Here is an 18,150-nt window from a genome sequence, read left to right as displayed (position 1 = left end):
GCGCATTGTTTGGTGCAATACAGTTGGTAGGCTAATATATTTAACCTAAGAAATGATTGTGTGTGCAGAGTTGTTACTGTCAGCGCTATATTTTTAATATTAAATTCATATTTAATGTGGTTTCCGCTGTTTCCCCTTTCTACCAGCAGGTGGCAGGATTTAAATGAAGGCCTGGTTTGTGTCTTTATTAAATGTTTTGAGTCCAAATTCCTGATACAGATGTATTTATTATTGTTCATTTCATGTGGTTTTTTATATTTATGTTTTATTTGCAGCCTAGTTATCATGTTCATCATTCACCCTCAGCCCAGAGTTAAACCTGCATGCCCTTCTGGTCTAACCTGCTTCTAACACTGCTGTCAGCTTCTTAACAGCTCTGACAACAAACTCACATCAGAAATGTCCTTATGTAGGCCATCTGGCCAAAAGAATGATTTACCAGTGTGCTATATACTATGTGAATCTTTCTTCTCCATACACATCCCAGTGTGTATAAAACAACACTCCCATTGTGTCATGCAAGTGAAGAGAATCCATACAAGTCTTTCCATACATAATTTATTCAACATATATAGCACATACATACTTTTATTGGTGCTGAATGTACAATCTATGGCTGCAGAACCTTTACTGTGAAGCCATAAGGTAAAAACATTTACAAGGTCCTCAAAAGAAAGTCCAAAAACATAATTAAATCATTAAAAACAGGCTGTCAGCGCTGAGAATGTCTTCTCTGGACATCAGTCAGGTCTGTGAGGCCATGTTTAAAATGTTCTGTCAGATATTGTATGCTAACAAATACAAACAAAGTTAAAAAAGACTATTTGGTCTTTTTAGTTAAACTTTGACCTGACCAAGCAATTCCTCCCTTCATGAATTGGTGTTAAACAGTTATAAAAATGTTTTAACAACATTCAGCCATTCACAGGGGAAATACTGAAGGATTAATCTGAGGTAGGCCTCCTGTGTTTTATGAGAGCAGCTCCTCCCCCAAAGAGTAAAAACAAATTGGCATTTATGTATATATTATTCAAAAAATACATAGGTCTAGATGAGAGAAACCTTAAAAAATTTTAAGCTAACTGTGCATAAAAGCTGCCAGCCAGAAGACCTGCTGGGCCTCAGCAAATTGATTGTTGATCAGGTGAAAACCTCGGATTCTTGTAGTTTGTTCGTTTTGTGGTTCAAACGAAAAAACAAACTATTAAAACGTACACAGGACGACCAACACAGAATATCCGGCGCTTTATGCACCCTCTGTGGATCAGGGCCGGTATTTACCGAGCTTCTCAAAGTGCCATTTAGTCTTAAGTGCTGAGAATTCATGAAATTTACTCCTACATTTAAACTTAAGAATAAAAGCAAGTTATCAAATTTCTTAAAGCTAAGAATCACTCTTACTCTCCCAGTTATTTAAGAGAGCTCCTGAGGTCTCTCAAGTGGTTAGGAGCTGCCTGTAGGGCTTGTGATGGCGCTGTGGAGACAGAGACATGCGTAGAGGAGAGGAAGAATTCTGACGGGGTCGGACAGCGCGGGCATAATCTCTGTCAGCGAGTTGGTGAGGGACGTCATCTCACCACTGACTTTACACAGTAATTCGTTTTCAGCTAAACTGAAGCTGATGATGACGCTTTTGTTTATTTGCCACAGGACAAAGGCAGCAATGCTGATGATTGTGGTCGTCACAACCATCAATAAGCCGAATAGTCATGGAAATAATTATAGCACTTCAGCTTCAGAGCTCCACACATTGTCACGCGTTTAAGCGACTTCCCAACAACAACCCCGTAATCTGACAGAAGCAAACACAATTCATGCAAATAGCCTGCTGCACAGCAGTGGCGGTTCTAGACCCATTTTATTGAGGGGGGCAGGCTGGGGCCAGTTGTTTTGTCAGAGGGGTACATTCAATCCGGGACAAAAGAGACAAAGGCAAAATTCAAGCTTTCAAAATGTCTTGTTTAGTATATAAAGTATGTTTTAGTAACTTACAGTTATTTGTTTCAGTAACTATAACTTCGTTATAGTTTTATTAAATTACATTACACAAAAAAACCCTACTGTTAGTTACAGGACATTCTTTGATGCAACACTTCTCTGTAAGGCTTAATGAACAGTAGAAGCTCTTGTGTACTAGACATTCTCTGGATCCCAGTTTGTATTTTGTATCCCACTATAACTTTTGCTAGGAAACAACAAACTTCTCTACATTCACCCCTGTTATTAGTCCTGTGAAGTATACACAAAATTAAATACTTAGGCCATCATCGGTGCATAATAAAGGGGGGATGCGTTTTATGGCAGGTTGAAAATAAAGTCTGAAATAATTGCTTAGAAAATAGAAACTTCTCCATATTCACCCCTGTTATTAGTCCTGATGTGAAGTATACACAAAATTAAAATTAAATACTTAATGTTAGGCCATCATCTGTGCATTATAAAGGGGAATACATATTTTTGGTAGACTGCATGTCCAGCCTGGTAGGACCAGTAGGCTACTGTTATCGCCTTGTGTGTATGAAAAGTGCTGTTTAAATGCAATGCATTATTAAATTGTTAACATGATAATTTACCCTTTAAGGAGGGGGACTCAGAACAATTTCCAGCAATCTTCAAAGGAAACATGGAGTACAAGGAGAAAATATTGTCTACAATGCTGCATTCAGTTTAACGTACATTTTGTCGCAAGGAAGATATATTACTATGATCACTGCAGACCAGGGCTGTTCAATTACAGATTCAATTAGGCTGGATTTTAAAACCAGGACACAGAGACATTTTCTTACGAGTTGGGATCATTAGGATTTCACTGACACACTTGTATTGGTAATCCTTATAGGTTCAATACATTATTGATGCTCTTATCAGTCCTATTTATTACAAAATAATTGCATATATTATTTAAAAAAATTATTTAACATTTTTTATTAACTAAATATTGTTTCTAGAGCAGCAACAGGATTTACAACAGCAAAGTCACTAATATCTCACTGGAAACAAATCTACCATGTCAGTAAAATAAATCATATTCCTGACATCAACATACTGAGTGAAGTTTAGAAAGAATGAACAGCTCAGTCCTGTCCTCCTCCTCCTGCTGCTGCTGCTGGTAGAGAGGATGGCTGCTCTGTCTCAGCCACCAGCTGAGTTTATAATGTGCGTCTTTTTTATAATGTGTTTATAATATTTTAATGTAAGTGGCAAACTAAGCTGAACAGTTACTAAAGACAGACAGCTTTCACTTTAGCTTGTTTGTAACAATAAGCTCTTATCTGAACTAGCGCTGTGCTTGTGTAAAACCTAAACACAGCTGCGGTGGATGAGAGACTGAGCAGATTAAACATTGAGTTTTGCATGTTTATGCTCATTAAACAGGAGTGTTGGTAAAGAATTGGCTTTTTACTGGGTAAGTCTTTATTGCACCACGTATGCTAACCAGCGTAGTTGTCGTCAATGTCCGCTGATCAGCTGGCTGACTTCTGCAGACACAGAGGAGCGGAGAGGCTGCAGGTCGGACAGTTAAGTTGAGCCTTGATTGGCGGTGATCAGTACAGCGCATGTGAAACTCAGCCATGATGATAAGGAAACGATCTCACTCTAGCGACTTCCATTCACTATACATGTAGTTTACATTTGTTGTTATATCTAGGCTATTAGATTATGTGCTGGGCCACATGGAGGTTGCTTCCGGCGGATGTGGCCCGCGGCCGCCAATTCAATGGGGCTGCTGTAGACTTTTCGTTCAGCAGGGGGGCCATAGGGGGGTCCAAGGTCTGTGATACAGGGGCGCATTTGATGGCGCTCATATAGAGATAAACTTTTTTTTAATTTTTCATTTATTAAAGTGTAGGCCCATATCATAATGTAATATCTTGAAAAATCTTTATTGTTAAATGTGTGTTGAATATAAACTCCTCTTAGGAATTTCACCATTCAGTGTGAATTTATCAGAGAATATTCTTAAATAAGGAAATCTATTCAATGATTGGTCCTTGGCTACATCGTCATCCAAAATCCTGTTTGCGGCACAGCAAAGTGTCGTGAATCAGCACTAAGACTGACACTTAAGATTTAGTCCTGCACTTCACTCAAATTAGGACTATGAGGCTTGATAACTAACTTTTAAGCACAGTTTAGTGCCAAGAATTATTTTATTCTTAAATCTGTTCTTAGCAGCGTTCTTATGAGTAATTCTGAGAAGCTTGATAAATACGGGCCCAGACTGATAACTACAGACAAGTTCCCCTAAGCTTACATTTTTAGCCTACTACTAGGCCTACTAATAAAAAATACATATTTGTATTTTTAGGTTTTAATTGATTAATAAGAAATTATATTTGTGGTTTATACTTTTGGCAAAATGTTCTGTATGTTCTGTATTTTTCTATATGAAAAATCCTGCACAGGTAAAATACAAAAAAGTGAAGAGAATTAACAAAATTCCACATGCTAGTAACCTACATACAGTAGCAAGTTATAGACCTTTATAGCTCTACAGTTAGATTAATTTTGTTGTACCACTTTATTGTATCCTTAACAATAGTTTTACAGCAGGGTTACTGTATAATTTTATCCTGATAAATGAATGAAAAATAAGTATTTCCAGAATATTTTGAGAGAAATGTCTCAAGTTTACGATATTTAACAACGGGGTCACTTAGCTGGAATAAAGAAGCAGAACACAAATACAGGTGAGGAGGAACATTTTCTTATTGTAGCCTGTGTGAAGAAAAGTGTGAAGAGCAGGTAGGCCTATTCATTTCCTTTAGGGGGCAGCAATTCAACCGAGATGCGTTTATCCTACAATGAAGAGATCAAAATAAAAGTAGGAGAATTTTTTGTCAAAACAGTATTAATATTGATTGTAATACATCATTGTGTACCACATGCTTAAAAATAACTACTAAATATCAGAACAAGAGTTTTGAAAAATACTATAGTAGTCTGTAATCACTAATAGTATCAATATAGTAGTATCACAATTTTTTTTTACTTGATGATATGCTTATCTACAAAAACAGCTTTTTGTAAGTTGCAATCTTACAAAAAGCATTGTCTTGCAACCTGCAAATTGCTTACTATGGAGTGCTTAGTAAGACATTAAGATATGAGCTGTTGGCACGTTCAGACCAAAGTAACAGCAAACTGTCTGTCCTTTTTCACATCTGAAGACGTCATGCGAAGTTATGAAACAGTCACTACGTTTTAAAATTAATAATGAAAACTGCTGGAATTGATTAAAAATGACAAAGAATGAATTGTTTCACAATTTTGTATTTCGTTTTATTTATAAATATTTTAGTTATATGTGTTTTATTTATTTAATATTAAACAGTGGTTATCCTGTCACTCCTCAGTCAGAGACGACACTTTTATTGAGAAAGAAATGACACCGGAAGTATTACCTTTGTTGTGGCGAGCGGAACACTGGCTAGGCTATATCATCTTTGCGATAGTTACGCCGCGCTGCACGTTGCTAGTTAGTTGCAATGTTGTAGCTATTAGCACGATCGCCAGTCCTTCGCTGGGAGGGAGACCCGACGATTAGTTTGACAAACCTACGGAGTTAACGTTAATTATTGGCCATTTGTATTCCAACCAGCAACTACAGGTCAACACTCTGCTAGCCAGTTTGTGTTCTTGTCTGTCTCTTAGCCCGCTAGCATACCAGCTAGCTAGCCGTTAGCGTTGTATAGTCTAACGTTATTTCCTCAGTGCGAACCGTTTCCTGCCCAACTGAAGGACCATGGCGATGAGACAGACTCCACTCACCTGCTCTGGTCACACCCGGCCTGTGGTGGACCTGGCCTTTAGTGGAATCACTCCCTATGGCTACTTCCTCATCAGCGCCTGCAAGGGTGAGACCACCGGCCAGTCTGTTACTTAGCAAATTAAGGGTTATTAACAAGTTGAAAAGGTCTTAACGTTTACGACGCTTAAGTTAGCTTCCGATTTGGTAGTTATGGGGAAACTTAACTTTCATTGCTGAGCGATGGATCATCCCTTTGTTGTGCCTCTCAGGGGCGTAGGAGCGACTATGAACCTGGGGTGGAGGGGCGCTGAAATGCTAGTGGGGTTCGGGGCATCCCCGTTTTTTTGTTTGTTTGTTATTTTAAATAAAGCACTTAAAAGCTCATGTCTTTTGAAAACAGAATGTACTTGTTAATGGGGCTGAAAGAGGGTATTTGCAGTGACAGATGATGGAGTATAGACTTTAGGGGGGAGATTATGAAAACTTTGGTGCACAGTCAGAGAGACTGAATATAACCACAACAAAACTCCACTGACTACCTACCATCAAAAACCATGGAACAGCTGCTAGTTAATGTAGCTAAGCACAGTACAAATGTATTTAGTTATCCTAATGTTAGACTTGTGAGCTGTCTGTGATATTTCCTGTGTCTCACTTGGCCCTGACTTTCCCTGAAACAAATGTTTGTGAACACAGAACTGTCTTCAATGCAAACTCTGAAGACATGCCGTTGGCATTTTACTACATGAGTACATAGAATATACCCTGTCTACTAGCCATCCATACAACAAGCAGTGACACACCTCAGGACTAGGGCTGCAATGATGATTTTAGTATTCGAAGCAGAACACCGGCTGCTTTCTGATCAGATGCCCTCGTGCTGTTGCCGAGACATAAGTTTCATTTTACAGTAGACAGATGGTAACATTACAGAGTTGTTTTCTTTAGCTTGAAATAATCCCATACTTTGGACACTTCTTTGTATTTTCTCTCTTCCTCCACTTTGCAAACAGCTCCATCATAATCACGTCGTGTTCATAGCGTAAGCGCGATGTGCGACAGTAATAAATGTCCCTGCAAAACACTGTGCTGTATAGTTAAATGGATTAAATGAAGCATCAATGAAAAGAATTATTGTGGCAGTAACACGAGAGCAGCTCGTTGTTGAAGCAGGTAAACCTACATACAGAGGAAGCTGCGCGTCATGCGTAAAGCCCAACAGGACTGTTTTATCCACCCATAATTTCTCTCTGTCTCTGTGCATCCCAAAAAGGATTGTTTCCTGTGTAAATAACAGCTGGTTGCTGTTGAGTGAAACATTAGTTTCACCGGCGGCATTCTGTTTATGGAGTCAGCATTGCACATCGCTATAAAACAAATAGAAGCCTAACCAATGTGAAATAAACAGGCTAATATCCATCAAAAGAAAGCAATGCTATTTTCAACAACATGATAGTCTACTGTTAATATATCAGAGTCAATCCAGTCATCATCAGATTTAGATCTTACAGTGTCTACATTTGCTCTGCAGAGACTAAATACACTTTTCTACGCCATTAATGGAAAGTGAAATTATTTCACTTGCCTGCTTGTTCAAGAGGGATACAGGCTGCTTTCCAACATAGCCACTAGTGCCATGGTGTGCGCTCACAGGATTTCAGTTGTATTAGTAGAACAATAAAGCCTTAAACTGAAAAGGTATTTGCCTGATTTTCTAAGTGTTTGCATCTGCCCAGCTATGTAACTGTGACACGTGCCCGAGACCAGTGCTCTTCTGCGTAACTGCACACAGCCTGGCTGACCGCTCATTTCGGTTAATGAGGCCTGATGCATATTACAGACTGGTTAAATTATGAAGGTATGAATGGAAAATGTAGTGAAATTAAAAAGTAGATTACTGTCCCAAAGAAAATACTGGAGTGAAGAGAAAAGGAACGTTAAAAGATGCCAATGACTTATATTATTTATTTTGTTAATTTGCGTTACTTGTAACAAGTTACTACCCACTCCTGCTGCATGCGTCCTCACTACTTTCTTCAGGTAGGCTATAAGTCCCGGTAACAACAGCACAAAAGAAAAGTGTGTTGAGGCGCTTTGCTGCACCTGCCTTGAGCGTTTTTTGTTATTTTTTCTCCCTTAACTTTTCAGCACCACCTTTGTGTTGTGTCCATAGACTGTAACCAGGTCCAGGAAAATGACTATACCTAGAACTGTTAAATCTACCAAAGTGTCTTTAAACACAGTTTCAGATTTGTGAAAATTTTATACTATTTATTATAATAGTATAAAGGGTGATATATAAATTATTTTTGCTTGTTGACTAGGGCTGCAACTAACTAATTTGATAGTCGATTATTCTATCAATTATTTAAATGAATAATCGACTATCCGGATTACGAATCACAAGAACAGTGAAATGCTCTCACACGTTGGAGGTTTTAGGTCGTGAAGGTGTTAATACCAGTGGTGGCGTATTGTTGTTATAGTAACTTTACTGTTCACACATCATTTTACTCCGTTAAGCTGACGGTGTAGTTACGGCCCAATGACGTCATGAATGAATCGATTATTAAATTTGTTGGCAATAAATTTAATAATTGATTTTTGTCAACTATGTCTATTAGTTGTTGCACCTCTATTGTAGAAAACATTAGATTGGTGGTTTCAGATTGTGTTTCAGACAACTTTAAAGGTTTATCCAAAATGCCTGTAGCTTCTGCAACATTTAGAAGTGCAAAAATTAGAAAATGGGTCACTCAGCAGTGTAAGTTAGGTTTCCCTTAATTTTCCCCTTAAAGATTCAGTGCATGTTTTTAGTTGCATCAATTGGTAAGGATTGCAAATTGGATTTTGGGTATCTCTTTTTATTATTTCATAAATCCAAAAAATACTGTACTTCATGTTACATCCTATCTGCTTTGTGAAACACTTTTTAATTTCCATGTGTCCACTGGCTTAACATTACATTCTCTTTCAGGCATCTTTTGACCACTGTTATCTATGTTGTTGTTTATAAATTGGTCATTTAATGTCAGACCCTTGAATTGAAATGTACTTTTTCAATTTGTCTTCCTGAAAGCTGCCGTTAGAATGCACACTTACATGTTGTCAAAGTGAGGCAGTCTGTGGCTTGTTTAATAGACCCATGTTGACTGCAGTATCACAGGCTTTGTCATCTGCTGGTAAAATGGGTTAAGATGTATCTTTGCTGCTTTTCTTTTGCCAGATGGCAAGCCCATGTTGCGCCAGGGAGACACAGGGGACTGGATAGGAACGTTTCTGGGTCACAAAGGTGCGGTCTGGGGAGCCACTCTCAACACAGACGCCACGAAGGCAGCCACCGCTGCAGCTGACTTCACAGCGTGAGTGGAGGGTCCAATCCTGTACAGGGCTTACAGATTGATGTCTAGCCGTGTGTCTTGCCGGCAGGATGTCTAAATTATCCAGTCATCCAGGATGTGCTCCACAGCTAACCTGCTCTGGAGCATATTAACTTCAGAGCATCAAAATGCTTAAACAGCCCTTCTACTGACCAATCGGACATTTCCTCTAAGCAGACATATCCTAAAGTGACAACTAATGGAGAGAAATGGAGACATTTTATGGATCAGTTGAATCTACCACTGTGATTATATAGTAGCTTCTTGTGCAGAATTTAGCGTGCATTCCCTGCTGCCAACAACCGCATGCACATTGTGGTTCCTGGCGGTTTTATTTCAAGTAACCAGCTATTTAAAAACGATAAAATATTCTTTGTGTGGTTCATCAACGGTGAAAAATTATCCGAAAGTCCCGCCAGGTGCGAACAGCTCAGCACAACACCAGTGAAGCTGGGGCTCCGTCTCTTCAGCAAGTGTTCCTCTTCCGCCAGCACACAACGCTACAACTACACATGCACACTGACGACCCAGGCTTAGGGTTACAATTTTGGATTTATTCACGCACTTTAAAAACATTTATTGACAGTTTTATTCTTTTTACATGTTTATTTACAGCATTAAACGTTGAAATGTATATTGTAATAGGCTGTATATTAACTTATTGGGAGAAAACTGGTAGATCTATGTAAAATCAGATGTTGAGCACCTCCATATCGCCAAAATGGCATGATCCTTGTTTCACAGCGAAACTTCGACTGTGAGATTGACAGTCGAATCAGGCTCCGCCCATCGATAATAATAAATAAATAAATGTCATAATTCTTGACATATCTGAAAATTTAGGGCCTACATTTTGGTGAAAGCTGTAACTGGTAGCAACTATGACTGATTTGTTACGTTTTAAACTTTAGACTGTTGCTGTAGCCATCACCACCACCATCAGGACTATTAGCCCACAATGTCGGTTTGACATGGGACTGGACCTATATGCAAAGTGTGTTTACTTTCATGCTTGGGAAGGCAGCTTTCCTTGTATGAGGAAGAAGAAAACTAACATTGGCAAATATAAGAGGTTGCATAAACTGTCAACAATTTAAAGAATGACCTCTGTGCCTTTCAGAAAGGTGTGGGATGCAGTGAGTGGAGACGAGGTCCTCACACTGGCACACAAACACATCGTCAAGACTGTCAACTTTACTCAGGTCAGTGTAGTGGATATGGATGAGCTACTCAAATAACATGTTTAGGAATGCGATCATTTCTATATATATCCTTAATGCATTTATGTAGATGTGATAATGATATAGGGATATTTCTGAAATTGCTATTGTCTGTGAATATACTGTCCACTCAGGACAGCAACTGTCTGCTGACTGGAGGAAATGACAAGCTGTTGCGCATCTATGATCTCAGCAACCCTGAAGCAGGTAAGAGAATGATTTCATGCAAAGATATATGTGGGTACATGTCGAATGTCATTTATTGGTGAGGGTTAGAGCATGCTCTCATGCTCTTCTGCTTTCTGGGCTGCTTCATTATTTTCTGTAAATCCTACATTGATCAGTGCGACGCTGGCCCCTACTGGAGACCGGTGTTATTAAAAATCAGTTGCATGTGAAAGGCTTTTGTAGTTCAGTGTATTATTAAAGGGAATAGACTCGTTATCCCAGTCAAACCTGCCATTTGTGTTGTATCAGGTGTCTTCTAATGTATTCAACTGTTGCATCTTTGTGTCTTGTAGCACCTCAGGAGATTGCAGGTCACACCTCAGCTATAAAGAAAGCCTTGTGGTGTAACAACGACAAGCAGATCCTCTCTGCTGCAGATGACAAAACCATACGGTCAGTAAGGTTGCTTGGTTGTTTGTCAGTGCCCAGATCATGTGTGTCTATATGTGTTTAAAACACATTTTGTCACCAGAAAGAGTGTGTTATCATGTGGAGGATGAATAACATTTAAAAAATCCATAAGAAATATTACATATTGAATTAATATAAATGAATTTAAAGTATAAACATGCAACATAGAAATACTCAAATTTATGTGGAATTATTTATGGGGACAATTTACGAAATATGTATTACAACAGTAGGATATTATAATACTATTTAATAGGGGACAATTCACAATGAATGAATTGGTGCAATACATTTATTGTGAATTGTCCCCCATCAAACAGGTTATTTATTACATGACAGCCTCCATATGCTGCTGAACACACTGAGTCTGAGCCCGTCTTCGATGATATGATGCGTGTGGAGGAGAACTCTGAGCTCCGCCCTCACTGAAACACTGAAGCAGAGAGGACAGAGGCAGCCTGTAAACCCCAAAACATAGCAGCTTTGTTTTTCTGTTTGTTTGGCTTAAGTGCTGTGAGCAAAAACGTTTATAAGTCTTGGGAAACTCCTGATTTTTATCATTTGCATCAACATTTTGGCAGATTCCGCATGACCACGATATTCTGCATTTTACAGTTAATTGCATTTTTCGAATTCTGTCCGAATTCAGTTCGATTCAATATTATTTATATAGCACCAAATCACAACAACAATTATCTCATTGCGCCTTTCATAAAAGAGCAGTTCTGGACCGTATTTTATGATATTATTACGGAAACCGAACATTTCCCACCAAGAGCAGCAATAGGCTACATTAGTTGTTAGATTAGTCTATTAATCTAACGACTAATATTTTATTCAATCATCCTGAAAAGACATGAGCGTGAGACACATACAGCACATTAGAATAATGATAAGTGACATACTGTATCTTAAAATGTTGCACGAGCAGTCAATATTGACTAGCAGCTATGTATAGCATGCTGACTTCGACAACAGAGTTGTATTCAGTGTTTCCCACATAGACTTTACTTGGGCGGGCCACCCAGGTATAACGGCATTTTGCAGAAATCTCTTACATTATAAGACGTAGCCACAGTGAATATTTTACAAGCACAATTAACAAGCCTCTTTCCCATGCGGCAAACCTGCAGCGGAAAATGGAATAGAGTTTTGTGTCATTTTGGCGACTTTATAAAACATAGCCCACTGCTGATGGAGAATGTCAAAAGAGCAGACACAGAGAGAGAGAAACAGAATAGACTTCTGCTCGTCATCCTGACGGTGTCTCAGAGACAGTCGAATGTCTAACAAGTCCCTTGTGTGTCCCCAGGCTGTGGGACAGGAGCTCCATGGAGGAGGTGAAGAAGTTGGTGTTCGACACGTCTGTGAGCAGCATGGAGTATGTGGCTGATGGAGAGAGTCTTGTTATAACATATGGAAAGACAATCGCTTTCTATGACGCTCTGAGGTTTGCTGCACTTAATTTATTCACAGAAGATTTGCAATTCTTATCCTTTGTGATTCTGAATGAATTTGATACAATGGATATTTGTATGTTAATAAAGTTTTATTTTGAATCTTTCTGAAAAACACATTTTTGTTAGTAACCGTTGGGCCAGTCATCACAAATCCTAGAGTGTATGTTTAGATAGGTGCCCCAGATATGCCCGGAAAGTTTCATTCAAAATCAAACACTAGGGGGCGCTACAAATACAAGAAATGGTTGTGGCATGACACAAGTCAGACTATAAATCAAATGTTTTGAACTGGTTTGAACCCCTTCATCGCCTCTTGTGGCTAAATTTTTTTATTATTTATTTACAATTATACCTACAACTTTGTAGTGCAGATGAGACATTGTAGACATTTACTTCTCCAGTGACATTACTTAAGCACAACGTTAGATTGATTTTATCATATTACAGCCTGGACCTGATCAAGGCAGTGGACGCCCCTGCTCCCATCAACTCGGCCTCCCTCCACCCAGAGAAGGACTTCTTTGTTGCTGGGGGAGATGACTTCAAACTCTACAAATTTGACTACAGCACCAAGGAAGAGCTGGGTGAGGAGAAGAGAGGAGATTTTTCTCTAGACTACGGATCATTTTAGATATTGTTTGAGTCTTGATAAAAATGAGCTTTTAAGGTAGCTACTCCACTTTTGGGAATAAATGGCCTGCTTTCAGTGTGTAAGGTTGAAGGTAGTTTGTCTATTTAAAATGTGTTTAATAACAATGTATAAAAGCCAAATAAACTACTATTTATACTTAAATATAAAAGTTAATTTAAAAATAAAAACAAAATATCGGTTTCCCTTGATAAGAGAAACTTGTTCTAGCACTCAGTCTAATGCTGTTGCTTTACCCCCTGTCTGCAGAGTCCTATAAGGGTCACTTTGGTCCAGTACACTGTGTTCGCTTCAGTCCAGATGGTGAGCTCTATGCCAGTGGCTCTGAGGACGGCACGCTCCGACTGTGGCAGACTGCTGTGGGGAAAACCTACGGCCTGTGGAAGTGTGTCCTTCCTGGTAACACTACAACTTTGGGCACACATTTATGTAGCCAGCGCTGGTCATACTCCTGTCATCTTTTCAGCAAACAGCGACCACCAATGCTAAATGCTGAAGCCAGTGTAAACATGTCTGTGAATGCAGATCCTCTAATTACCCCAAAATACTGGCATCAAAAACTGCCTCCTGTATGCAAGTCGGTGAGAAAATCTATTTTGTATAAAAGAGCTGCGTTCAAGACTATCAACTTGATAAGGCACCGAAAATATAAACAAAGAATGGAATATATTGAATCTCTGACTGCTAACAATTGCACTCTGGAGCACAAGAAGCGACCATTGTATGTGTCATTTAAAATAATTAATTATTATAACTTTCCTATGAAATTCAGCAGATTCTATTGGCCCTAGCTGAGGCTAACTGTCTGGCCAGACTTTTTTCAGATCCCAAATTTGTGCCTACTAGATCGAGTCGAGGAAACAGGCATTTAACGAAATGAGATGTCCTTTCGTCATAGCAGTCATTTTAAAGCAACGTCAGTTAAATATGACATGTTGCACAGCCACATCATCTGTCCACAGTTTGAGCCTGCCACTGTGATCTGTCAGATGAGCGGACCAGCTTTTGGCACTAAAGGCTACAGATCATATCTTCCTAATCCAGAAACATGTCTGTCAACATTATAACACATAGAAACAAACATTGAGGTTCCAATAAACATTATAGCATCTGTTGAAAATAGTCAGATTACAGTAGCCTTCATCATTCACTATATAGAAATACTGTAACTTTTTTTGCGGTGCGTCTTTTGTCTGGACAGGAGATCATTTGAGCCCTCAGCTTCATGAGGTGAGAGTTACATCATCAGTCCCTTTACGAAATGACACGGTAACATTTATCTCATATATCCCTAAATAAAACTGTCGTCAGGACTCTACTGTTGGAATGACGTGCAGACTCCATGGGCACTCCTATTATAACGTGAAACGCAGCAGATCAGTGCTGAATGCTCTGGTTGACATTAACCAGAGCATTCAGAACAAACAGCTGTTTTGTGTGTAGGTTCGCATTTTCTTGACAAAATGTGGTTTGGAGACCAGCATCGGCTGACAGTCGTCAGCTCGTGTTGTGTGTGACCCCGTCACCGATCACCTGTCTCAAGTTGTGTTTTCTGAACAGCACGGCAATCGGCCAACGCTGAAAGTCGTGTAGTCTGCACAAGCCTTTAGGAAAGTTGATAACATCTTTTAGTTGGAACCTCCTTGTTTTGTAAACACCTGTGCCTTTCGAATTCCACCCCTCCAGGCTTTCTGATGTAAATTTGTAGTCTCCAAGCCAAATGACCATATGGCAAGACTATTACATCATCAGGATTTGTTTATTCCCTCACACTTAACAAAGCAAAATCAGTGGTAGCCCATTTTATGTGATGTAAATTTCGTCAGCTATCTGTGACACCCATGTAGTACTGTATTGACATCTCTAAAGTTATTGAGTTATTGGATTCAACCTAGTTGGTTGCAACATATTTATCTTCCCTCAGCTCCACTTCCACTGCCAAAATGTGGATTCTCTGGTTCCAAAAAACGATAAAACTGAGTAGTAAAGCGGAACCACAAGCTTCAAAATGTCGGCTCAGAAACCTCAGGCTGAAAAATGTCATGGCAACTGTGATGGAATCCTGCAATCAGCAGTTATTCATAGTTTTAGTTTTCATAGTTATTTTATGCTGCCTGCCAACCAATAACAGGGATGTGATTTTTTTTTTCCCGGATTTGAGGACATCTACAGGCATGTGTGTAGAGTTTTCTTACTTTGAAAGTATCAGCAAGGATGTTCGTTTGCATTCAGCTGTCCATTCCACACCTGCGCAGTGTGTACCACAGTCGCTCTCACGCATCAGTGGTAACGTGTTGGGCAGTAATACTGCAATATTACTTTTCCAAGTAAAGAGTAATGTAACGGATTACTATTTCCTAAACAGTTACTTATCCAAGTAACGCTGCGCTAGTGAACGCCCCATCCCTGACGTGAATGCGCTAAAGGAAGACAAGAGAACAGGGAGAGAGTTATTTTCGACAGCTGTAAGTAACATTATTGCCATTACTGTGTCACAGTCTAAGATGCAAAGAACATTGTCGTCCGTTGTAACATTAAACTTTATGCGACCAGCAAAAACTTTTCAACCGCAAATATTTCTACATCTTTACTTAATTAAAACATCAGCTAAAGCAGCGCAGCAACGTGAAACTCGGAAAAACTCCGGCCGCTGCTGCCACTGATGCTTGGACTCGTTATATCACCCAGTAAAACGTAGAGTAGCTAATATTACTTTTTTAAGGAGTATATGCTAAGTAACTTGTAAGTAGCTGTATTATTTCTGAGTAACTTGCCCAACACTGAGTTGACAATAAGGATGGGATAAATTGGGTATGATTTGATTATTGCTTGTTATAGCCTATGTCTGATGTTTACTTTGACTTTGTTGTCGATTGATCACTCATGTAGCCTAAATATACACTTTGCTGTATAAATGGTTGCTTTTTAAGTCGTTCTTATGTTAAAGGTTTTGGCACGTTATAAATTAATTTCTTGTGAATGATTGTGACAGGGTTTATATGAGGCCTTTTCATAAGGCTTTGATCCACGGGGTCGCTTTGTCCTCCTCATCAACAGGCAAACAAGCCCTCCGTGAGGTAACTATGGCAACGGCCTCTGTGTAGCTGGCGCGATCTCGTAAAACTGTCAGTCGTCTCACCCACACGGCAGAATTGGAATGTCAAACTTTTACCTACAGTTTAACAACAGACAGAGACTGATCTGCTGTTTGATCAGAGTTTCCTGACTAATATAACTGTATCTTTAGGCCACCAGGTCTTAAACAGGCGACAACTATTATTCATTAAAAATAGTCCCATTAACTTCTACTGAACTAATTTGAAAGTTAGTAGTAGTAGTATATTACTTAGTTATAGACTCAATTATTTCATGTTGCACAATTAGCTGTTGAAGTTTAGTAAAAAATTTATACAAAATAATTATTATAGAGAGGTTGCGATGGCGCAGTGGATTAGACACTTATCTAGAGCCGCCGCCAGTTTGTTCGGGGTGGTGATGGTGGGGGGTCTCAGTATATTTTCCTGCTTTTTTGCCCTTTGCCAATCACATGCCTGCAATAAGCAAGTAATACACTGTTACTTTGAGTTTGTTACTTTTGTGCTGGATGGTTGTTGTGCTTTCGGAGGCACTAATCGAGGAAGAGACAAGCCTGGCCTGTGTTAGGTGAGGGATTCCCCAGAAGGTAAAAGTAAACATTACCGTGGTGGGAGGGACCTGGCGATTTTTAAAGGTAGAAATGCAGCAGCGGATGCTGTAACGTTATATGGGTCAGATATGCCCAACACTTGCGATTTGTGTTCATATCTTTATTCTTCTTAAGTTGAAAGGTGATACAAATAAAATTTGACTGCTTTTGCGTCGACTCTACAGGAAGTTGCAGTGTGAGCAGCTATTTTTGTCTGTTGTTTTGCCCTCCAGGTCACCGCGCATGTCACGTGACTGAAAACTATGAAATACAGGCTGCTTTGCTTGTTTCTTACCTCACTACATTTGTGTACCAGCAATATTATGCCATATCCAGGTATCAGTATGATCATTTTACTGTTTTGTCTTGCATTACTCCACAGAGGACCTGGGGGCAGAGAACTCTGAGCAGCTGTACACCTCGACCCCTGAGATTAAAGCCTGAGGAGAAAGAGGTGCCGGAAACAGGTTGAGAAGAGAAAGTAAGAAGGAAAGAAGATGAGTGGAGGGTTCCAGTGTTCTATCAGGCCCCAGCAAGGAGCATCTTTCTACCATCTATCAGAAACTGATGTGGATATTATGACTACCTTGTCTGTCATGGACCAACCCATCACACATACACACACTGATTTTATGCAATCATATGGACAGTATTGGCTACAGAGTAAAGCAGTAGAGCTGTGAGTGTCTGCTCATCGCTGCCTGCTTTCTCTCTGATCATCCCAGTTCTGTCTGTTGCTCAACCCCCCCCCCCCCCCCCCCCGGAACAGTTTTGGTTTCAAAAAAGGTTTTTGTCAGTTCAAATTTACAAGAATACTGGAGGTAGTTGCACAGTTTGTTCTTAGTTAAGGCGCTTTCATTTCTTCAAAAACAGCTTGAGTATGCGCTGCTGTTGTACTGGTTGAGTATATAAAGTTAAATGTCCAAATTAAAGAAAATGTTTTGGGATGAAGAGGAAGGGGAAGAAATGTCACTGGGGTTTTTCCTTGGTTTCTGTCTTCATTTATGTCCAGTGATAAAATAAACAATTGCATTCTGTTTTATTTTTAAAATGCAAAAAGAGCAAAGTGGGTTTGGTTCTTTTTTTTTTACCTGTGACAAATGGGAATGAATATGGTGACGTGGTTTGTAATGTAGAAACAGAAGCTAAGCAATAACAAACTATGTAACAATGTAAACAAATAGAACATTTTAAGTGATAACCCCACCATAAAATATTGTCTCGCACTCTTTTTTGGGGGGGTTTGGTGCTATAAACACGGTGATTGGACTATGTCAAAAACTGTTTGTTCCACCAATAAGGAATGTCTTTAAAACAGCATCTGACCAATAGGAGCCGATCTGTACATGCAGTCACTTCCGGCCC

General features: G+C 39.4%; 1 protein-coding gene across 2 annotated transcripts; it reads left to right on the top strand.

Annotated features, from left to right (window-relative positions):
- The first annotated feature begins 5,411 nt into the window (after positions 1-5,411).
- On the top strand, positions 5,412-17,851 carry LOC119918056 (serine/threonine kinase receptor associated protein). 2 transcript variants are annotated; one of them, XM_038738576.1, is made up of 9 exons: positions 5,412-5,858; positions 8,979-9,114; positions 10,253-10,334; positions 10,487-10,559; positions 10,874-10,973; positions 12,304-12,441; positions 12,899-13,035; positions 13,350-13,485; positions 17,168-17,851. In XM_038738576.1, exons 1-9 carry the CDS (start codon positions 5,747-5,749, stop codon positions 17,190-17,192), a joined length of 939 nt encoding a protein of 312 aa, XP_038594504.1. In that variant the 5' UTR covers positions 5,412-5,746; the 3' UTR covers positions 17,193-17,851. The 2 variants fall into 2 exon arrangements, with proteins under 2 accessions (XP_038594504.1, XP_038594503.1); XM_038738575.1 differs by having other exon boundaries at positions 5,413-5,858; positions 13,350-13,499.
- The last annotated feature ends 299 nt before the right edge of the window (positions 17,852-18,150 follow it).

This window comes from Micropterus salmoides, unplaced genomic scaffold, assembly GCF_014851395.1.
Source record: "Micropterus salmoides isolate LMB-PRFRI ecotype aquatic unplaced genomic scaffold, ASM1485139v1 Ms_hic_scaffold_23, whole genome shotgun sequence".
NCBI lineage: Eukaryota > Metazoa > Chordata > Actinopteri > Centrarchiformes > Centrarchidae > Micropterus > Micropterus salmoides.
Note: the sequence above shows the minus strand (reverse complement) of the source record. Positions and strands in the feature narration are given on the sequence as shown.